General features: G+C 40.9%; 1 protein-coding gene across 50 annotated transcripts in view; it reads left to right on the top strand.

Annotated features, from left to right (window-relative positions):
- ULK4 (unc-51 like kinase 4) overlaps nt 1-24,215 on the top strand; it is a 507,208-nt gene that overhangs the window by 82,128 nt on the left and 400,865 nt on the right. For 27 of the 50 annotated variants that reach the window (XR_015150977.1, XM_086366073.1, XM_086366089.1 and 24 more), the window contains 3 exons: nt 2,546-2,653; nt 11,101-11,184; nt 22,063-22,224. Coding sequence is in view for 49 of the 50 variants with exons in the window: in XM_086366073.1 (XP_086222199.1) it covers nt 2,546-2,653; nt 11,101-11,184; nt 22,063-22,224 (354 nt within the window). In the remaining variant the exon portion in view is untranslated. The remainder of the gene's footprint in view (nt 1-2,545; nt 2,654-11,100; nt 11,185-22,062; nt 22,225-24,215) is intronic. The other 23 variants (XM_086366087.1, XM_086366094.1, XM_086366086.1 and 20 more) reach the window with 3 other exon arrangements.

Raw genomic sequence — 24,215 nt, 5'->3', positions numbered from 1 at the left:
TCCCCTTCTCTTCCTGCCTTCAGTCTTTCAAAGCATCAGGGTCTATTCCAATGAGTCAGTTCTTTGCATCAGGTGGCCAAAGTATTAGAGCTTCAGCATCAGCATCAGCCCTTCCAATGAATGTTCAGGGTTGATTTCCATTAGGATTGACTGGTTTGATATCCTTGGTGTCCAAGGGACTATCAAGGGTCTTCTCCACCACAGTTTGAAGGTATCAGTTCTTCCACACTCAGCCTTTTTTGTCCAGCTCTCACATCCATACATGACTACTGGAAAAATCAGACCTTTGACTGTATGGACCTTTGAAGACAAAGTAATATCTCTGCTTTTTAATACGCTGTCTAGGTTGGGCATAGCTTTTCTTTCAAGCAGCAAGCATCTTTTAATTTCATGGCTGCAGTCACCATCTGCAGTGATTTTAGAGCCTCCCAAAATAAAGTCTGTGACTGTTTCCATTGTTTCCCCATCTATTTCCCATGAAGTGATGGGACTGGATGCCATGATCTTTGTTTTTTGAATATTGAATTTTAAACCAGCTTTTTCACTCTCCTTTTTCATCTTCATCAAATGGTCCCTTAGTTTTTCTTCAGTTTCTGCCATAAGGGCAGTGTCATCTGCATACCTGAGGTTATTGATATTTCTCCTGGCAGTCTTGATTCCAGCTTGTGCTTCATCCAGCCTGACATTTCGCATGATGTACTCTGCATATAAGTTAAACAAGCAGGGTGACAATATACAGCCCTGACGTACTCCTTTCCCAATTTGGGACCAGTCTGTTGTTTCATGTCCAGTTCTCACTGTTGCTTCTTGACCTGCAAACAGTTTTCTTAGGAAGCAGGTAAGGTGGTCTGGTATTCCCGTCTCTTTAAGAATTTTCCACAGTTTGTTGTGATCCACACAGTCAAAGGTTTTAGCATAGTCAGTGAAGCAGAAGTAGATGTTTTTCTGGAATTCTCCTGCTTTTGCTATGGTCCAACGGATGTTGGCAGTTTAATCTCTGGTTCCTCTGCCTTTTGTAAATCCAGCTTGTACATCTGGAAGTTCTCAGATAACATACTGCTGAAGCCTAGCTTGAAGGATTTTGAGCATTACTTTGCTAGCGTGTGAGATGAGGGCAATCGTGTGGTAGTTTGAACATTCTTTGGCATTGCCCATCTTTGGGATTGAAATGAAAACTGACCTTTTCCAGTCCTGTGGCCACCGCTGAGTTTTCCAAATTTGCTGACATATTGAATGTAGTACTTGCACAGCATCATCATTTAGGATTTGAAATAGCTCAGCTGAAATTCTATCACCTCCACTGGCTTTGTTCTTAGTGATGCTTTCTAAGGCCCACTTGATTTCACATTCCAGGATGTCTGGCTCTAGGTGAGTGATCACACTGTCATGGATATCTGGGTCGTTCAGATCTTTTTTGTATAGTTCTTCTGTGTCTTCTTGCCAACTCTTCTTAATATTTTCTGCTTCTGTTAGGCCCATCCCATTTCTGTCCTTTATTCTGCCCATCTTTGCGTGAAATGTTGCCTTGATATCTCTAATTTTCTTGAAGACATCTCTAGTCTTTCCCATTCTATTTTTTTCCTCTATTTCTTTGCATTGATCACTGAGAAAGGCTTTCTTATCTCTCCTTGCTATTCTTTGGAACTCTTCATTCAAATGGATATATCTTTCCTTTTCTCCTTTGCCTTTCACTTCTCTTTTTCTCAGTGATTTGTAAGCCTTCTCAGACAGCCATTTTGCCTTTTTGCATTTCTTTTTCTTGGGGATGGTCTTGATCCCTGCCTCCTGTACAGTGTCATAAACCTCTGTTCATAGTTCTTCAGGCACTCTGTCTATCAGATCTAATCCCTTGAAACTATTTGTTACTTCCACTGTATAATCATAAGAGATTTGATTCACGTCATACCTGAATGGCCTCCTAGTTTTCCCTATGTTCTTCAGTTTAAGTCTGAATTTGGCAATAAGGAGTTCATGATCTGAGCCACAGTTAGCTCCCTGTCTTGTTTTTGCTGACTGTATAGAGCTTTTCCATCTTTGGCTGCAAAGAATATAATCAGTCTGATTTCGATATTGACCAGCTGGTGACATCTGTGTTTAGGGTTGTCTCTTGTGTTGTTGGAAGAGGGTGTTTGCTGTGACCAGTGCATTCTCTTTGCAAAACTCTGTGAGCCTTTGCCCTGCTTCATTTTGTACACCAAGGCCAAACTTGGTGCTATAAGTAGGTAAGTTATGTCACTGGGTGTGTTTGTATCTGCTTTGGCAAACTCCAGGAGATGGTGAGGGACAGGGAAGCTTGGCATGCTACAGTCCATGGGGTTGTGAAGAGTCGAATGTGACTTGGTGCCTGAACAACAACAAATTTACATCATCGTCTAGGAGAGTTCCTATTTTTTCTTCAGGAATAAGGTCCATATATTGAAAATCATTTGTAGACCAGTTGTTAAAAATGTCAAATGGATTTTGTGGAATGTCTTTCCTGTTACATATAGGGTAAAGAACTGAGAGGTATGCATGAAATAATATACATTTTCCCCCTTCTTTTCAGGCAATCACTCTTTTAACTGAATTAATCAGGGAAAATTTTAGGAACAGCAAATTAAAACAATGCCTTTTACCAACCCTGGGAGAGCTGATCTATCTTATAGCCACCGAGGTAAGTCTGTCTGGTTAACTCTCTTGCTCTCTGATGTGTTCAGACATTTCCTGGCTGATAAGTGTTAATATCAAAGTGTTTTGATTTTGCCTCTTTGGGCATATGTAAGGAAACAGTGAAAATTTTGCCTGTGAAGGGGAGAGGCTCTTGGTGTCTTTCTGACTCTTCTCTCTCTCCTGGTCAGTCTTCCCTCTTTCCCAGTGCCTCTTTCTGTTTAAAGTGTAGGAGAGTCTCAAGCTGTATTTTGAAGCCAATGGACCAGATCCCCTCCCGCACCCCTCCCCACAACACTGTCCCCAGGTTGCTGCCATCTTTGACTCCTTTAGGCAAGAAGATTTCATTGGTTCTTCCAGTATAAAAACACCATTGATATTTAACACACTGTTTACACACAGTGGGGTGTGTGTATAGCATGCCAGGCTTCCCTGTCCCTCACCATCTCCTGAAGTTTGCCAAAGCAGATACAAACACACCCAGTGACATAAACTTACCTACTTATAGCACCAAGTTTGGCTGTGGAGTACAAAATGAAGCAGGGCAAAGGCTCACAGAGATTTGCAAAGAGAACACACTGCTCATAGCACTCTCTTCCGACAACACAAGAGACGACCTTTTAACATGTGAGTGTGTGCGTGCTAAGTTGCTTCAGTCGTGTCTGACTCTCTACCATCCTATGGACCGTAGTCCACCAGGCTCCTCTGTCCAGGGGATTCTCCAGGCAAGAATACTGGAGTGGGTTGCCATATTCCCCTCCAGGGAATCTTCCTGACCCAGAGATTGAACCTGAGCCTCTTACTTTACCTGCATTGACAGGCGAGTTCTTTACCACTAGTGCCACCTGGAAGCCTCCCTTATGGCTCAGATGGTAAAGAATCTGAAATGCAGGAGACCCGGGTTCAGTCCTTGGGTTAGGAAGATCCCCTGGAGAAGGAAATGGCAAGCCACCCCAGACTTCTTGCCTGGAGGATACCATGGACAAAGGAGCCTTGGAGTCGCAAAGAGTTGGACACAACTGAGTCACTAATACACATGCTATTATTAATAACATGGTGGTGAGAGTTTGTGGCTGCAGATTTTGACCTTTTTTTGGGGGAATATCTTAAATAGATATAGATACATTATGAGTCATTCATTTCATGTGATGCTCTGTTTTAAATGAGTGCCAGTACGTTATAAATTAATCAAGTGTTCTTTGTTTCCACTTGTTTTGGTTCTAGAACTTGCTTAAATGTTATATAACCTCAGTATCCTTAGTATCTAAGTTGACTCTCTGGATAATCATCATTTTAAGGCAATTAAAGTAATTGTTAGAAAACATCAGTATTTAAAATCACTTAGTTCCATATTTAGTATTGATAGCTGGTACAGCAAATCTCTCCTCCTTATTCTTCCTTTTCATAAATGTCTTGGCTCTTCTTGGTCATTTGCATGTCAGAAAAAATGTTAGAATCAGATTGTCCAATTATGAAATCATCTTTTGAAAACAGCATCGACTATGCAGAAGTCCTGATATCTTTATGATTTTGAGTCTTCTAATACATGTTTGGAATTGTGCTGAGTCTATTAGAGTATTAGTACATTTATGTACTATTACATAGTATTAGTACATTTTATGCACAAAAACTGATGTTTCTGTGTATTTATATTACAAGTTTTTTTTTATGTAAGTGATTTAACTCATAAAGCTTTTTGTGTATTTCACTTAGTTGAGTTTATTCTCAGATAATTTTATATTTTGAAGAGACACATTCATGAAACTACAGACCTTGGAAGTATAGAAAGGTACACAGCCTATGGTCCCTTTTCTTTTTCTGTCCCCGTCTGTGTAGTTCCCCAGTAAATAACCATCGCAGTTGCTTTCTTACTTATCCTTACAGAGTTATTTTTGCCTGTAATGAGAAAATGAGAAATGAGAAAGTAGAAATGTAGATTCTCACTTTGTCTCATTTTATATAGCGGGTAGAACAACGTTTTTCACTTAATAGTTACACAGTATTAAAAAGTATATGGAGGTATATACACTGGAGCTAATTCTTAATAATTAATATGGATGTCTTCTTCAATTAGTATTTAGTGCTCCCTCCCTTCCTCCTCTTGCACTGGAACGTTCTCTTGTGTGCTAAGTTTTGTGAAAGACAGCTTTCCTTGTGGTTCCTTGAGGGTGCAGCTGGAGAGTTTATATCAACTTTACTCTTGCCTTGGGCCCTTGAGGCCTTGACATCAAAGCTCAAAGTTACCAAGTTCTGCAGGCTCAGAGAATGAAAGCAAACTTCAGTGCTCTGTTTATCCCTTCATCTTGCAGCTGATTTTTGGCTTGATTATTCTTTGTTTTTTTTTGTCAGCTCTCTGAGGCATTTTAAGGACGTAGAGTAAAACTGCTTTCCTTAGAAGAGTGATCAGGTATCTTGTCTGCCATCTTATCAGGGATGGGAGTCTGTCTAGTCCAGTTCTTTTTGTGAGTGTGTCTTTTTTTTTTTTTTTTTAACCTTTTCTGTCAGCTTAATTGAGGTATAGTTGGCATACCATAAACTGCACATGTTTAAAATTGCAATTTGGTCAGTACTAATAGAGGATATTAAGAGGTGGCAAGAATACACAGAAGAACTGTACAAAAAAGATCTTCACAATGCAGATAATCACGATGGTGTGATCACTCACACTCAACTAGAGCCAGACATCCTGGAATGTGAAGTCAAGTGGGCTTTAGGAAGCATCACTACGAACAAAGCTGGTGGAGGTGATGGAATTCCAGTTGAGCTATTTCAAATCCTGAAAGATGATGCTGTGAAAGTGTTGCACTCAATACATCAGCAAATTTGGAAAACTCAGCAGTGGCCACAGGACTGGAAAAGGTCAGTTTTCATTCCAATCCCAAAGAAAGGCAGTGCCAAAGAATGCTCAAACTACCACACAGTTGCACTCATCTCACACGCTAGTAAGTAATGTTCAAAATTCTCCAAGCCAGGCTTCAGCAACACGTGAACCATGAACTTCCAAATGTTCAAGTTGGTTTTAGAAAAGGCAGAGGAACCAGAGATCAAATTGCAGACATCTGCTGGATCATGGAAAAAGCAAGAGGGTTCCAGAAAAACATCTATTTCTGTTTTATTGACTATGCCAAAGCCTTTGACTGTGTGGATCACAATAAACTGTAGAAAATTCTGAAAGAGATGGGAATACCAGACCACCTGATCTGCCTCTTGAGAAACCTCTATGCAGATCAGGAAGCAACAGTTAGAACTGGATATGGAACAACAGACTGGTTCCAAATAGGAAAAGGAGTATGTCAAGGCTTTATATTGTCACCCTGCTTATTAAACTTATATTCAGAGTACATCATGAGAAATGCTGGGCTGGAGGAAGCACAAGCTGGAATCAAGATTGCCGGGAGAAATACCAGTAACCTCAGGTATGCAGATGACATCACCCTATGGCAGAAAGTGAAGAAGAACTAAAGAGTCTCTGATGAAAGTGAAAGAAGAGAGTGAAAAAGTTGGCTTAAAGCTCAACATGATCTTAGAAAACAAAGATCATGGCATCCGGTCCCATCACTTCATGGCAAACAGATGGGGAAACAGTGGCTGACTTTATTTTTCTGGGCTCCAAAATCACTGCAGATGGTTACTGCAGCCATGAAATTAAAAAGACGCTTACTCCTTGGAAGGAAAGGTATGACCAACCTAGACAGCATATTCAAAAGCAGAGACATTACTTTGCCAACAAAGGTCCATCTAGTCAAGGCTATGGTTTTTCCTGTAGTCATGTATGGTGTGAGAGTTGGACTATAAAGAAAGCTGAGCACTGAAGAATTGATGCTTTTGAACTGTGGTGTTGGAGAAGACTCTTGAGAGTCCCTTGGACTGCAAGGAGATCCAACCAGTTCATCCTAGAGGAGATTAGTCCTAGGTGTTCATTGGAAGGACTGATGTTGAAGCTGAAACTCTAATACTTTGGCCACCTGATGCAAAGAGCTGATTCATTTGAAGAGACCCTGATATTGGGAAAGATTGAGGGCACGAGGAGAACGGATGACAGGATGAGATGGTTGGATGGCATCACCGACTCAATGGACATGGGTTTGGGTGGACTCTGGGACTCTGGGAGTTGATGGACAGGGAGGCCTGGCGTGCTGCGGTTCATGGGGTCGCAAAGAATCGGACATGACTGACCAATTGAACTGAATATATGTATACATCTGTGTAACCATCACCACAGTCAAGATAATGAAAATCTCCATCACCTCCAAAAGGTTTCCTTAGCACCCTCGGTAATTCCTTCATCCTTCCTCTGTCCCTGTCCCCAGGCAACCACTTACTTGCCTTTTGTCACATAGACTAGTTTGCATTTTTTAGTCTTCTATAAAGGGAATGTTACAGAATCACATTTATTTCTGAAAGTAGATCTGAAGAATCATTTCTCTTGCTACTTACTTTAATTGGATATAAGCTAGGCTATTTTAGTATAGGGATGATTCTGTGGCCATGACATTTGACCACATCTTAATGATATGGCAGAAAGTGAAGAAGAACTAAAGAGCCTCTTGATGAAAGTGAGAGAGGAGGGTCAAAAAGTTGGCTTAAAGCTTAACATTCAGAAAACTAAGATCATGGCATCCGGTCCCATCACTTCATGGCAAATAGATGGGGAAACAGTGAAAACAGTGACAGACTTTATTTTTTGGGGCTCTAAAATCACTGCAGAGGGTGACTGCAGCCATGAAATTAAAAGACATTTGCTCCTTGGAAGCAAAGCTATGATCAACCAAGCAGAGACATTACTTTGCCAACAAAGTTCCATCTAGTCAAAGCTATGGTTTTTCCAGTAGTCATGTATGGATATGAGAGTTGGACCATAAAGAAAGCTGAGCACCGAAGAACTGATGCTTTTGAACTGTGGTATTGGAGAAGACTCTTGAGAGTGCCTTGGACTGCAAGGAGATTATACCAGTCCATCCTAAAAGAAATCAGTGTTGAATATTCATTGCAGGGACTGATGCTGAAGCTGAAACTCCAATACTTTGACCACCTGATGCGAAGAACTAACTCATTGGAAAAGACCCTGATGCTGGGAAAGATTGAAGGTGGGAGGAGAAGGGGACGACAGAGGATGAGATGGTTGGATGGCATCACTGACTCAATGGACATGAATTTGAGTAAGCTCCGGGAATTGGTGATGGACAGGGAAGCCTGGCAGCCCATGGGGTTGCAAAGAGTCGGATATGACTGAGCGACTGAACTGAACTAATGACAGGAAGTTATATCCACAAAAATCACTAATGTTTCATGCAATGAGGGTGTTTTGTGGCATTGTAACTTTGAATGTAGGTAAACCTTAACATCTCAGGGCAGCGCTGACCTACTGGGACTGACCTGAAGTTACACACACACACACACACACACACACACACACACACAACGTGTATAACAAAGAGACTGACGTCCTGACCTTTTGGCTCTCTGGCAACACTCCAAGGTTACAAGCTTGAGGACTGCAGTCCGGACTGTGATTCTATAGAGGAATGTGTGAGACAGCACATTTTAGTTTATGTATCTTTTTCTTCCTTTTGTCAAGGATGCATAATGAGCTAGAGTCAGGTGTTCCCATGTGTTGTCTCTCTTGGTGCAGCACGTCACCGTCTGTCACCTGGCCTGCTGAAAGAACTCCCAGGTGGTCTCGTTGCATCACTCTGTGTGCACTGCAGTCCCCAGACCTAAGCTGGAGAGAGCCTGTGGAGGCAAGGCCCCTCCACCGTTGTCACTCCTAGGGCTCCCCCTGCTCCCTGTCTTCCTTGTTGTCACCTCTGGGCCCTGGGGGCTGCTCCTCAGTTCCCATATGACCTTTGTCCTCTCTACCCTCTTAGCCGCTTCCTCCTTCCAGCCTTGCTGGCCTCCCCATGGGACCTCGAAGCCCCCACACCCTGATCGTGCTGCCATACTTGTGCATTCGCTGTTCTTCCTGCTCAGTGTTTACCTGTAGACATCTGCTGTTCATCTTCTCTTGCATGGATTTCTGCAGAGAGCCTCCTCCTGAACCTGAGAACTGTGAGATGAAGCCCTTTGCATACAGACTTCCTCTAACCCCTTGGCCAGCTGTGCTTTTCTTTATAGCTTGCATGACTGTCTTGCCTTGTTTATTTTGTTTAAGTAAAAAAAAATTTTTTTGTGCCCACCACTCCCTCCCCACCACCGCCCCACTGAACACCATTAAGACAGAACATTTGTCTGTCTTGTTCATAGCTGCATGACTTTGTTTAGAAGAGTTCTTGGCACACAGTAGGTGCTTGTTTTCAGTCCTGAGCTGCAGCATGGCCAGTGGGACAGGAGGGAAGTGAGCAAGAGGCAGGGCTGCAGGAGACAGGGATGTGACCGCGGAAGGCTCCTCAGCCAAGTCGGGGGCCTTGGTTTTGATCCTAAGAGCAAGAGGAAGCTGGTTAAGAGTTATAAGAAAGGTATGGATGTCATCTGACTTAAGTGCCACAAGGGTGACTGTGGTTTCAATGTGGAGAATAGATGGGAGGATTGTAAGAGAAGCTTCTGGTCCGTAACTGCGAGTAAGTGAAGTAGGAGCAAAATCAGGAGAGGAGTGGGTATTTCAGAAAAGAGTTTATAGAGCTGAATGTGGAAGTTACGGTCCAAGAAAAAGGACTACAAAGAGTCCCCTGGGTTGAGTGGATACAGAAGTCAACCAGGAACCCAACAAGAGCTGTTTTATGTATTTATTTAACATGCAGTGGGAGGAAGAAGAAGTCAGACTGCTGTGTGTTGAGGATTTAGAGGGACGTGGGATCCTGAGGAAGTCAGTATGAGGTGAGCATCACCATAGGAAAGAGCAGAGGGGTGTGGGGTGGAGGGCTGTTTTGAAAATGGGAGATGACAGTGAGTCTGGTGGAAATAGGAAGGATCCCATGGAGACACCATGTTGAATACTTAGGAGCAGTAAGGGATAGTCCAGAAGCTGGTGACCCTGAAGGAAGAAGGGTGGGAGGGGACTTGTGAGCCCACATGGAAGGGGTGGAGGAACCTGTCTTACGATGACCCAGGGTATGAGCAGCAGCCAGCTGCAGGTGGAGGTGAGCGCATGGTTCCTCTCTTGTGACTTTCATGATCTTTGTGAAGAAGAAAAGCGAAGTTTTGGGAGGGCAGTGGGTTGAAATGCTGTAGTTTTTCAGGAGAGGAAGTATGTCAGAGAGAGAAGCAGGCCTGGTGAGTGACCTGGAAGGTCCCTGGGCTTCCCCATCCTACATCACTCTGGAGTCTGTGTTTTTGGTGTCCCCTCTCCCAGAGCCCAGCTGTCTGACCACAGGCCTAGAGAGAGCAAGCCACTGCCTTTGGGTAAGGCTGAGTTTCCCCAGACCTGAGACAGTGGAACTCCAAAGAATGAGCTCCTTCAGGCCTTTGTCAGGAGTGATTAAATTATAGGCCAGGAATCTCAGTGGCAGGCAAGGTGAGTAGGGGATAGACGGGGGTAAAGAAAAAGGGCGAGGAACATGGGGAGTAGGGTCCAGGGATGTTAAGGAAAGCCTGTGGTGAATGTTGTGAATAAATGAGCTGGAAGGGAGGCACATCGTGTTTGAAAGTTAAATTGGGTGCTGAACTAGTGATTTTCGAGCTGGAGCAGCTCCGGTCGATAATGGCTAGATTATGACCACGTGTGGCAGTTCATGATTAAGGGTACAGTGTTAACGAGTCACAATTCCCATCATTGGTATTAAGTACTTTTGGATCAGTAAGGTACCACTTCTGACATTTGGACAGTCTTCAAACAGAAATATTCTGTCTAAGCAGAACCTACTTGCTTCTGCTATAACCAGAGTGTTTTATTTTTTTTTTCTCATCTTTCTCTGTGGCCCCTGATTGATTTTGTGACTTTATTTGTTAGATTCCAGGAGAGTTCTTGTGGTTATTTTTCTAACTTAGTTCTTTGTGAAAGAATTATTCCTGATATCCTTCCAAGCAGTGTACTCACTGATCCTAGGTACTTGCTTTTGTCGAGCTTCATCTTGCTAGGTAGCATACTGTGTTTTCCTTGTTCCTATGGATTATCCAGAGATGCTACTCCAAACTGCATGTTCTGTGCTTCCACGTCATTCCAGATGATGTCATACCTTTAGGTAGAAGTGTGTGTATCGTAATCTGTGGTTATCAGTGGCGTGGTTTCTCTATCAGCCAGGTCATGCTGTCATCCCTTGGTTCTTTCCATCGAGCTATTGCTGAGGGGAGCTTATCACCATCGTATATGACATACTGGGAAACAGAAGAAGTGCTTTGTATGTACACTGCAGTGAAGGACCCCTCATCAGGTCATGATTGGCAGGTTGTAAGCAGTACTTGCAGTAGAAAGTTAAGTTCGACGTCATTTGTGTATGTGAAACTTAGCCTTTTTTCTTGAAAGGGTTAACACCTTCTGTGCCGTTAGCCTCACTGCCTTTCCTTCTACTTCATTTTTAGGAAGAAAAAAAAAAGCACCCCCGAGAATGCTGGGCTGTTCCCTTGGCTGCATACACGGTGCTAATGAGGTGCCTTCGGGAAGGGGTAAGGCTGCTTTGTTGTTCTCTGTAGATGCCTGCAATTGTAATAACCCTTCAGGCACTGTGTGAGGATTGTAGCCTGCAGCGGTGCTCGAGCCTGTCAGCCAAGTACTGTACCGCTCCTGAATTTAAATAATCCCGACAAGCCACTGTGAGCCCGTGGCCTACAGGGGAGCAAGTGAAAAAACCAACTCACATTCACTTGTTTAAACGTCTTGCTTTTTAAGAGACGATAGCAAATATAAACAACCTAAGTAGCTCTCAATGACATATCCTTAATCCCCCGCTTCCAGTTACCAGTAACTCAGTTTAGTAAGCCAGGTGTATGCAGGGAATTTTCTGCCAGCCTCGATAGCCCAATGATTATCTTGTCATATTGCCATTTTGTGGTTCAGAAACAAGGAAGCTGCCACCAGCATCCACTGATTTTAATATTAAGTAGTCGTTATTATGTGATGTGGTTTCTTCAGTTTATGCACATCCCTTCTCTTGCTATTCATGGCTGAAAACCAGCCGGCTGGCCAACCAGCCAACTTGCATAAGTAGCTCCTGTGTGTGACCGTGAGGAGGATTTATAACTGACCTCAAAGGCTGGCATTTTTGTTTGCTTTAAACCTTGACATTGTCTCACCCAAGGCAAAGCCATAGGCTAAAAGCATTCCTTAAGGAATGAAAAAAAAATGTCAAAACAAACATCTTCCTTTTGAGTTCATTACTTCATGCATGTTATGGTAATGGCATGATGTTCCAAGTACAGAAAAATGTCTGCAGTTTTCCCCTAGTGATCCAGAAAGGCATCGAGAGCACGTCCCAGCCTGTAGGGTGAATGTGTAGTCAGTTGTCCCTGTGGGGTGTGCATGAAGCCAGTGAACTGCGCTGTATCAACAATATGAGAATTAAGCTATCTTTATCTGTAGTCAAAAGACATGTTGGGGTTTATCATTCAGGGCCTCAAGCTAGGCATGCCCAGGGGGCACACGGATGAAGAAGGTGGACTCTATGTTCATGCACACATCTACCTGTTGTGGGAGATGAGATAAACTATAAAGTGGAATCTGTCAAGTACATTCACGCCGAAGAACAAAATACAGGAGCTCAAAGGAGAAAGGAGTCTTCCAGGGATTTTTTAAATGGTGTAAAGAAAGTTTTAGAACTTTGTATCTTTAATTTATAAAACTTAGATTAATGCTGAGTAAAAGATGGTCAGTTCTAACCCATGAGGTGGTGTCCTTTATTAGATATGTCCTCCCCAACCGCTCCTGTATTTGTCATCGAGTACATACTATGAAGAATGTTTGCTATGCATGTGCATTGTTAATTGTAACCTAATGATACAGCTAATGATAGAATGATAGAGTTAACTGTGAGTATACACACTTGTCTTTTCTTCTCTCTTCGTATGTGTGTCAGGTCTTGTCTATTTTTCATGAAGAGGGAAGACAGTCTAGAACTCTCTAATTTGTGAAAATTTTATACATTTGGAAGACGTTTTAGTGTATGCTTTGGCAGCATGTACACTAACACTGTCCCTACAAAATGACAAATTCAGAGGTGAACATTCCCCTGAAAAAAGGATTTGTCTTTTCAAAAATAATTTAATTGTAGCAGTTCTTGAGGCAATTTGTCTATTGTATTCAGGACATAGTTGAAGGTAAAATAATTTTTAAGTCACTTGTCTTCGATGATTTAATTTTTTTAATGTAGAAAACTGTTTTCCCAGCTCCTCCTGGTATTTCTGAATGTAGGTTCTTTCTTACAGAAGAGTATATGAATTGTATGGATATGGTTAAAAGCGCATACTCTGACTCACTCTGTTAAAAAGCAAAAGGCTGGTTGCTTAGAGAATTCTCTGTCTCTTTTGGATTGAAATTTGTACTTTCTTTCAAGGAGTAACCGCTATTCTGACTTTGGTGATAAACTTCACCAAGGTTTTCTTGTTTTTCTTAAATTTTTTTTTTCTTTTCACAAATGTTTCTTTATTTTGTTTCCCTTTTTGAGTGTACTGCTAAATACTAGATTGATTGATTCTGAATGGATTGGCATCATGTTCTTTTGAGACTTAATTTTTTTTTCTTTTGCTTAAAGTTAGGTTGAGGTTGATACACGTCGATTGTGTAAAGTGCAGCTCATCGGTCCCACTGAATAGTGTGTTGGTGTATGCCTCAATGCAGGAACACAGGCACACATGTGTATCAGTTTATATAGGAGTATCCATTAACCCACATCTTCTTGAACGTTTGATAGAGTCACAGTTTAAATTTTTGACAATCTCATGACCATTAAATTGTTTCCTCAGTGTCGTTTTAATATGTATTTTCTTGAGTACTAATGAGGATGACCATCTTTTTCTGTTTATCTTGGTTTTTGGAATTTCCTGTTTTGAAAATGATTATCAAGTCTTAAGCCAGTTTCTTCTCTTGCTTTGTAGGAATTCTGCATACCATCATCCTCCACCAGCTATTGCTATAAAATGTTTCAAGTATTAGAAAAGGAAAGAAAACTAATGGCTTTTATTTCCGTCAGCTGTTAATATATTTGCCTTCTTTGCTTTGTTGTAATATGTGTGTATGTATATATATCCATATATGTGTATTTATTATTTATTCATTTGTTTATTTTCTGAGATGTTTGAAAAAATTCAGATGTCATGGTACTCTACCCACAGGAATTTCTTTTATGTATTCTGGATATTAATCTTTTCTTGTTTACACGGGTCCCAGATACTTTTCTATTTTGTGTTTGATCTTTTCGTTTCCTTTACAGTGTCTGTTGCTAAGCAGAAGTTCTTAATTTTAATAGATATTTATCAATCCATAAGATGTTTGGTCTTTTCATTTTCTTTATAGTATCTGTGGCTAAGCAGAAGTTCTTAATTTTAATAGAATTTATCAATCCATGAGATGTTAATCTAACACTAAGATGTGCTATTACATATTCCTTTTTGTGTGTATCAGTTCAGTTCAGTTGCTCATTCGTGTCCGACTCTTTGCAACCCCATGAACCACAGCACGCCAGGCCTCCCTGTCCATCACCAACTCCCAGAGTCCACCCAAACCCATGTCCGTTGAGTCAGTGATGCTATCAGGGAAGCCCAAAACTAAATAAAAGTTTTTGTGTATACTTTTATTTATTTTTGGGCTTCTCTTACAGCTCAGTTGGTAAAGAATCTGCCTGCAATGCAGGAGACCCCGGTTTGATTCCTGGGTCAGGAAGATCTGCTGGAGAAGGGATAGGCTACCCGCTCTAGTATTCTTGGGCTTCCCTTGTGGCTCAGCTGGTGAAGAATCCGCCTGCAATGTGGGAGACCTGGGTTTGATCCCTGGGTTGGGAAGATCCGCTGGAGAAGGGGAAAGGCTACCCACTGTAGTATTCTGGCCTGGAAAATTTGCAGAGTTGGACACGACTGAGTGACTTTCACTTTCACGTCATTTATTTTTGGCTGACTGGCTCCTCGCTGCTGCACAGGCTTTCTCTAGCTGTAGCGAGCGGGGCTACTCTCTGGGTGCGGTGTGCAGGCTTCTCACTGGGGCGGCTTCTCTTGTGGAGCACGGGCTCTCGAGCGTGCGGGCTCAGTTGCTGCGGCTCTGGGGCTCTAGAGCGCAGGCTCGGTAGTTGTGGTGCTTGGTCTCAGTTGCTCTGAGGCATGTGGGGTCTTCCCGGGTCCGGGATCCAACCTGTGTCTCCTGCACTGGCAGACGGATTCTTTACCATTCAGCCACGAGGGCTGCCCATGTTATTCTTCTAAGAGTTATTTTTTATTTTTTCCTTTTTTCTGTTTAGAAGTTTATTTGTAATTGTTTTGTGTGTCTGTGTGTGGCAATACGTGTGGGTTCAGTTCTGTTTTTAAAATAAATGTAATCAGTTATCCCAGCATCATCTAATGAAAAGTCTTCTCCCCACGACTCTGGTGTCACCTCGGTCATGCCTGTGTGCATGTCTCTTCCTGGGCTCTAATTAGTTCTGTTGGGCTGTTATCTGTGCCATGCTGTTTAAATTAATAGTCCTTACTTTTTAATAATTTTGAAAATATACACTGACATTTTTTGTTACCCTTGTAATCTTTTTCATGAGTTTCTGAGCTCCTTTTTAATTTTCTCTTTACTTGAAAAGTTAATTCTAAAAATTACATGTTCACCTGTTGGTACATTGATAGTATACATCTATGAATAAATTTAAGGAGGACTGATACTAGTGAAAATGGAAGGCATATTCAATGAGAAGACTAACAAGAGAATGTCATATTTGGTTTAAAAAACACTGAAATAAGATGATTGTAGTTCCTTTGAATTCTCCATGACATTCCGCTAATGTATTTAATTCACTGCTTAAGTCAACTCTCTCAGATACAGCTCCCATTCTTTAGAGGTAGCGTTTATGAAACATATTATGTACTGGCTGGATACAGGAGAGGCAAAGATGGTTAAGATACTGCCCTATCTTCATGTATTAGGAAAGTGATTTTTTTTTAAAGAAAGTGATTTTTTTTAACCTCTGGTTTAGTGTGCCGTTTCTTGCTGTTTTGTAACTACCTTTGCATTTTCTTCCCTTCTCTTAGGTAGTGACTAAGACCCTTAAGACTATCAACTTTCGTCTCAACCTAGTGTTAGCTGTGTCCCATTGTTTTGACATGTAGTGTTTCCATTATTGTTATTTTATAGATAATCCCTGCTGCTGCTGCTGCTAAGTCGCTTCAGTCGTGTCCGACTCTGTGCGACCCCATAGACGGCAGCCCACCAGGCTCCCCGGTCCCTGGGATTCTCCAGGCAAGAACACTGGAGTGGGTTGCCATTTCCTTCTCCAATGCATGAAAGTGAAAAGTGAAAGTGAAGTCGCTCAGTCGTGCCCGACTCTTAGCGACCCCATGGACTGTAGCCTACCAGGCTCCTCCGTCCATGGGATTTTCCAGGCAAGAGTACTGGAGTGGGTTGCAATTGCCTTCTCCACAGATAATCCCTAGTTAAATTTTTTTCTGGGTCCAGGCTTTTTTATGGGATGGTTTAAACTTTTTCAGGGGGGTGGAATTTTATTGCCTCTTTTTTCTTTTGTTACAATAACAAAGTTGTATTACTGTATAGATTAAGAATGTCTATTCTGTTTCTCTTGTATGTTTTTAAATTGTGGTAAAATATGTATACTATTTGCCGTCTTAGCTATTAAGCATATAGTTCAGTGGCATGAAGAACATTTACATTGTTGTGCTGTTTCTGTTGTTCTTAAATATATTGATGTTTTCTGCCTAACTTATTGACCTTTTTATACTTTCAAAACTTAGTAATGTGCTTTATTGAACTTGGGCCATTGATTCTGATTTATACCCCTTATCCTTCTAATCTGTGCATTGAGAAAAATGTGGTATGGGAATTGTACTTTTTTGTTTTAATTCATATGTAAATTTCTTAGAAGACAATTTTAGTTTTAAATTATAAATTTTGTTCATGTTTCTGGTGCATAGATAACTAACTTTGCCAAGGGATTTTCCTACATGTTCTGTGATAAGGGTTTTCTAGTCAAATACTTGGGACATATCAGGTTAAACAAAGTTGAATGGTTTCGTTTGTATTTAGTACTTTTCAGAACTTTTAATTATGAATCCACATGGGAGCGTATTGTATATGATGTTTTCAAATTTATTTGCCCACAGACATATCTTATCCTGTGGCACATTGTAGCATGCACTTTGGGAGAGAAAGGTAGTCTTATTCTGGGACTGTTATGAGTTTATTTAAATAGTGTTCAGGAAACTTTCTCTTTTTCAAAAGATTACCTAAGAGATTATGACCTTGTTTTCGAAACAGGTCAACCTGTTATGATTTCTGTAATTTTAACAATGATAGTAGAAATGTGAGTCAAGTGATTTTGATCTTGTTACAGATGTAAATGCTCAGGTGGAAAGAGGGAAATATTTAGAGTGAGAGACTTCGGGTGGAACATGCCAAAAAAAAAAAAAATCTGGTATAACATTTTATGTTTGAAAATTGAAAATAGGTTCAATGCACGATGCTGGATGCTTGGGGCTGGTGCACTGGGACGACCCAGAGGGATGGTATGGGGAGGGAGGAGGGAGGAGGGAAAAAAAAAAAAAGAAAATTTTATTTGTTTTTATTTTGGCCGTGCTGGGCCTAGGTTGTGGCACTTGGACCTAGTTGCCCCATGGGATGTGAGATCTTAGTTCCATAGCCATGGATCGAATCCTTGTCCCCTGCATTGGAAGGCAGATTGTTTGTTAAGAATCCTGGAAGTCTCTGTGGTATAACTGTTTTAAAGAGAGTGTGGCAGTATAGAAGAAAAGGTGTCCATGATGACACTGAGCCATTGTTTCGACTTGGTGTTGGCATTTTGGAGACTTTGAGCTGGGAGTCAGGGGGTGTGGATTGGAGTCCCAGGTGTGCCACTCTGGAGTAGTTTGATAGTTGGAGCCCCACCTGATGTTTTGTATGAAAAAAGGTACCTTGCTGGCTGGTCTTCCACGTGCTTCTGACTTGGGCTGTCTTTGACAGCTTTCCATTCCATTGCTTTTACCCTCATTTTTGTTTTTCAGTCGCTAAGTTGTGTCCAACTCTTTGCAACCCCATGAACTGCAGCCTGCCAGGCTTCCCTATCCTTCACTATTTCCCTGAGTTTGCTCAAACTCATATCCATTGAATCCGTGATGCCATCCAACCATCTCATCCTCTGTCTCCCCTTCTCCTCTTGCAGTCAGTCTTTCCCAGCAGCAGGGTCTTTTCCGGTGAAGGCACCAGCTCTTCATATCAGGTGGCCGAAGTATTGGAGCTTCAGCATGAGTCCTTCCAATGATTATACTAGCAAAGACAGATTATGTACTTGGTATCATCACTGTATTGATCCTGGGAACATTTGGCAATGAACTTACATGGCATATGTTCAGTATGTGCATGAAGTAGGGAGGCCGAGGAAGCTGACTTTCCTTGAAAGTAGTTATTTTCATCTGGGTAGGTAGCAACCTACTCTGCAGTGCGCACAGAAACTGAAAATAGCACCTAGAATGTTTCCACATGTTTAGAGGAGATTCATTGTATGCATTTGTATCTAATCAACCTCATCTTTTTTGAATAACTTGCATAGTAGTCTGTTTATAATTATGGGTGCTGAACTGACACCTGGCATATGTTAAAATGTGAGGCTCAAATAATAAATCCTTGGCCTAATTATTCATTTCTGAACAAAAGCTTATTAGACAATTTCGATGTAACAAATTTCTTTTAAGAGGAAATTGAATTTTTAGTTTTTAATTAGTGCTTTTAAAAAAAGAAAGCTAGTGGTAAATTGCTTATGAATTTAATTAGAAAAAGACAGGACTTGAATTAGAAAGTATAGAGATATTAGTCATTATGTGTATTATCTTTGAAGTGTTTTTGGACACTAGTTATCTAAAATGAGGACGGAGAAGTTAAATTCTCTTGATATTGGATAAAAGTGAAAATGTACAGCTACATTTTCTGTTTTTGTTACTGTCACAGTTTTAAGTTTAATTTTCCTAATGAAGAACATGTGTGCCATCAACTTCGGGTTCTCTATAGGTACGCACCTTTCTCCTTGCCTTTATATAGTGAAAGTGGGCAATGTGTATGGGGAATAGGAATGATACAGGCTTTTTGTGTGTGTGTTTTTCTCTTTAATATCACTATTCATAATATTTGAAATGCTAATATTAGTAGAATGCAGCAGGGCTTACCAAGTATGGAGTTGCCTAACGTGTCTTAAAGCGAACCTTTGAGAATGGCATAAAGAAGCAATCCTGAGTTTTTTTCTGAGTTTAGGGAGTAGATCAGTTAGTTTCCTGACTCTTGGTGAGGTCAGAGGCACAAAGTGTGGTGTGCTCGCTGCCAGAGTGAGGTCTGCACCTCCTCTTCTCCTGTGGCAGATAATCTTAGGGGGGAAGCTCCACAGGGCTGTACAGTTTACACTGGTTGGACTTCTGTGTAAATTTCCATGTTCCTTTAACTTTTATCCCATTATATGCTTTGTAGACTTAACAAATTCTATAGCTCTTCTGTGTCTTTCTCATTTAATACCTATCTTTTTTTTTTTTTAATCTTTTTATTATTATGTTTAACTTCATGGCATTGTGGATAGAGGGAATGGTGTATGTATGATTTTAAGTCTTTGGAATTTGTTGAGACTTCTCCCATGACTCAGTATGTATGTATAATTAGGGGAAAAAAGTTCAGTTCTGCCATTGTTGAGTGATGTACTTTTTTTCTCAAAGTAGGTCAAGCTTGTTAATCTGATCGATACATACGGACGTAAATCTATGTTCATGCTGATTGTTTTTTGTCTCTTTTATCAGAGATAGATATTTAAATTGTTTTCAGTTTTATTGCGGTATAATTGACATGAAATTGTAAGATATTTAAAGTGTACAAAGTGATGATTTGATACATGCAATCATTGTGATAGATGCATACATTCCCCTATTGAGTCAACACATAAATCGTTTCATATTTTATCCTGTTACCTTTTTTGGGTGGTAGGAGTGAGAACATTTAAATTCTCCTCTTTTAGCAAATTTCAATTATACAATATAGTGTTATCAACTAGAGTCACATCGTTTTACATTAGACCTCCAGACCTTATTCATCTTATAGGTGAAAATTTGTACCTTTTACCAACCTGTTTTGAAAGATGTTATTGTTGGGTATACATTTATAGGTTGACAGTTCTTTTTCTTTTGGTACTTCAATGATATTGTTCCTCTGTGTTCTGGTTTGCATTATTTCTCATGAGAAGTCTCCCATCATCCTTATCTTTGTTAGGTAATGTGTTAGATAGTCTCTATATGTCCTTTTACTGTCACTGTTTCTACAAGTTTCTCTTTATTATTGCCTTTTAGCAGTCCGGTTATGATGTTCAGTTCAGTCACTCAGTCATATTGGACTCTCTGACCCTGTGGACTGCACACCAGGCTTCCCCGTCCATCACCAACTCCCAGAGCTTACTCAAACTCATGTCCATCGAGTTGGTGATGCCTTCCAACCATCTCATCCTCTGTTGTCCCCTTCTCCTCCTGCCTTCTGTCTTACCCAGCATCAGGGTCTTTTCCAGTGAGTCAGTTCTTCAGATCAGGTGGCCAAAGTATCAGAGCTTCAGCATCAGTCCTTCCAATGAATATTCAGGACTGATTTCCTTTAGGATTGACCAGTTTGATCTCCTTGCAGTCCAAGGGACTCTCAAATCTTCTCCAACACCACAGTTTAAAAGCATCAGTTCTTCGGCATTCAGCTTTCTTATTATGATGTACCTTGATGTTATTTTTCTTTCTTCCTCTTGAGGTTCATTGAGTTTTTTAGATTGGGCTTCCTAGGTGGCACCAAGGGGTAAAGCACCCGTTTGCCAGCCATAAGAGACGTGGTTTTGATCTTCGGGTTGGGAAGATAGGCTGGAGGCGGGCGTGGCAACCCGCTCCAGTATTCTAGCTTTTTGTTTGTTTTTGCTAATTGCTATGTCTTCACTAATCTTCTCTAGTCATTGAGTGTGCAGAGTCTGATGATATTCCAATTCAGTGTATTTTTCATATTAAACATTGTAGTCTTCTGACTTGGGTCATTTTTTAATCTATTTCTTTCATTCTTAACATGCTTCTTTCTTCTTCAGTATATGGACTGTATTTATAATAGCCATTTAAATGCTTTTTTCTTATTCTATCACTGAATTTTCTCTTATGAGTCATATTTTCCTGTTCTGTGTGTGAATTTAATCAGATGTCAAATATTGTGATTTTTGTGTTGTTGGGCATTTTGTTTTTAAGTCTTTTAAGAAGGCAGTGGCACCCCACTCTAGTACTCTTGCCTGGAAAACCCCATGGACAGAGGAGCCTGGTAGGCTGCAGTCCATGGGGTCGCTAAGAGTCTGACACGACTGAGCAACTTCACTTTCACTTTTCACTTTCATGCATTGGAGAAGGAAATGGCAACCCACTCCAGTGTTCTTGCCTGGAGAATCCAAGGGACGAGGGAACCTGGTGGGCTGCCATCTGTGGGGTCACACAGAGTTGGACACGACTGAAGTGACTTAGCAGCAGCAGCAAGTACTTTTGTGCCTTTTTTTAAAAAGTCTTTTAAGTGCTTTTGTGCTTTTTCTTGGACTCATTTAAGTTACCTGGAAATAGCTTGATCCTTTTTGAGACTTTTAAGCATTATCAGGACAATATAGTACAGCCTTTAGTTGAGGTTAATTTGGTCACACCACTGGAGCAGTTTCTTTCTTAGGACTTTCCTTGATGCCCTGTATTTAGGTGGTCTTTAGCTAATTATTTCCAGCCCAGAGTAACTTCTGATGATTTTTCTGCATACTCTTTATGGTTTTAAAATCATCATCAAGTTTTTGTTATACTATAAGTTATGTGTATTTTCTAGATTATTTCAACCTTTTTATGGAAATATGTGGAAAATTAGGGGCTTCCCTAGTGGCTCAGCAGTAAAGAATCTACCTGCAATGTAGGAGGTGTGGGATCGATCCCTGGGTCAGGAATATCCCCTGGGGACGAAAATGGCAACCCACTCCAGTATTCTTGCCTGGGAAATCCCATGGACAGAAAGGGGAGCCTGGCAAGCTACAGTCCGTGGGGTCACAAAAGAGTCGGACACAACTTAGCAACTAAACAACAGCAACAACAACAATATATGGAGAATTATGTTAAACTATGTTTAACGATCAACCAAATGTAATGGTTCTATAGAAGCCTGAGAAAATGGCCACACCTCCAGAAACACCCGATGCATCCAGGGGCAGGTGATGGTCTTGGTGTCACGTCTTTATTTATGAAGCAATGGTTGTGAAGAAATGACGTGTATATATTTGCCATCCTAAATATTAATAATACCTATTTAATTTTCTCCTTGTGTTCTTCTCTCTCTCTCTGTAGGAGGAACGTGTTGTGAATCACATGGCAGCAAAGATTATTGAAAATGTCTGCACTACGTTTTCTGCTCAGGCCCAGGGCTTTATAACTGGGGAAATTGGGCCTGTTTTATGGTACCTATTCAAACATTCCACAGTTGATTCTCTTAGGATAACAGCAATATCGGTAAGATGGAGCGTCTTTGGGGGATATATTTGCATGTATTTAAATACCGAGTTTGAAGAACTGTGCTAGAGATAGAGTGAATTTCATTGAATAGGTGGAAATCTCAAGAGTAGCAGTTGGTGAGAACAGTAATTTGATTTTTCTCCTGAGGCAAGAGGACCGTCGAGACATTCCAAAAGGATCTTGTGTGACCCTGACATTAGGATTCCAAAAACTATTTGGAGGTGATAGTGGAAAACTGCAGTAGTGGATAGGGTATAGCATTTGGTCGGGTATATTTTTAGTGCTCCTTGACTTTTCTTGTTAGCTCTGTCTTTCAGATTTTATGTTCATTGGGTTTGTCATATGGTTCAAATGAATTCATGTTAAAGTTCAGGCATCTATGATTTTGTAGTTTTTTTATCCCAGTTGTCTACTGCTTCACTTCCATGGTTATAATGACTTGGTGTAAAAGATAATTATGTATGCAGGTGTGTTAACCTGGTTGTATCAATATAAGCGTCAGTGAAAATGATTCAGGCCTTTCTCGTGATTTATTTAGATGCTCTTTTTGATCACCAGTCTTATTTGGGCTCTCAGTGTTATCTGGTAGCCTCTCTGTATTTCTCGAGCTGACTCATCCTTGTGCTTCTTGCTGTGCCAAGTTTCAGACTTATCTTTATTCCTTAAGCCTCCATTGCCACACTTTTCCCTCCTTCATTCTCAGTAAGTGACTTCCTCCATCCTTCCCAGATAACAATGGAGACATCCAATGGGAGTTATCCCTGTGTATGTCTTCCGCGTCTGTGGACCTGTTTGCCTCCATACCTGTCCTGCCTCAGTTCTTCCCGTCCTCCTACAACTGATGAGCTGCCCCTTCTCCTCTCAGAGAAACTTCTCCATTGTTCTTCTATCTGTTCTTGAGAATCTTCAGTCAAATGTTATTTTTGCTGTTTCCTAAATCTTTAACCTCTCCTTGTCTACTAAATCTTTCTAATTAGTGCTCATGTATTCTTTACCCCCCCCAAAAAAAATCTCATATAAAAACATATCCAAAGTTTTCTAGGGTGTACATCCATTTGTTCCCCCATTACCCCAGCCATACCTCTTGAAAGGGTTTTTGCCACAAATTTTCCTTTTTGGCCTGTTTTCAGTTATCTGTCCTAAACATGTGAATGAATCTAGTCTTGCTGAAATTGCTAATGACTTGCATATTGCTAAATTGGGTATTGATGGACATATATATTTTTATAGTGTTATTTATTGATTTTGGGCTGTTGTCCAGGCCTGCTTTCTCTCACTGCAGCGAGCAGGGCTCCTCTCTAGTTGTGGTGCACAGGCTTCTCATTGCCGCAGTTTCTCTTGTTGTGCAGCACGGGCTCTACGGCGTGGGCTTCAGTAGCTGCAGTTCCTGGGCTCAATAGCTGCGGCACACGGGCTTAGTTGCTCCATGGGATGTGGCATCGTCCTGGATCAGGGATCGTACCTGTGTCTCCTGCATGGGCAAACGGACTCTTTACCACTGAGCCGTCAGCAGAGCCCCTGATGGATATTTTTGAGTTCTTTTATTTACCGTGTTATTTTGAAGATCAAGGGGTAACAATCCTGCTCACTGAATATCTTTAAACAAAGGACATCTGCTTCATGAGCTTCACATTGTTAGAATCCCTTCCCCAAGTTGTGATATTAGTAATTAGGAAGAAACTGTCAGAAAGAGTTACAGAGTATACCAGTGAACTTTCTCAAGGCATCTTTGAGTCATATCTTACTTAAGGCATTCATTTTAATCCTGGACTTAAAAAAAAAAAAAAAAAACCTGTCTTGCTTTAATTGGGTTTATGTTATCATTTTTATCTTTATGTTCAGTATGGTTTCTTTTCTTGGCAAAGTTCTTTCTAGTTGTTTCCACCAAAGTCTCACACCTTCTAGCACTTTCTTCATCTGACATGGTAAGCTTCACTCTTTCATCTTGGGCTTCTTATATTTTGTTCTCAGCCTTCATCTACATTATT

The sequence above is a fragment of the Bos grunniens genome, chromosome 22 (assembly GCF_055505025.1).
Source record: "Bos grunniens cultivar Pamir isolate PY7600 chromosome 22, Bosgru_T2T1.0, whole genome shotgun sequence".
Classification (NCBI taxonomy): Eukaryota; Metazoa; Chordata; class Mammalia; order Artiodactyla; family Bovidae; genus Bos; species Bos grunniens.
This window is presented reverse-complemented; position numbering and strand designations above follow the sequence as displayed.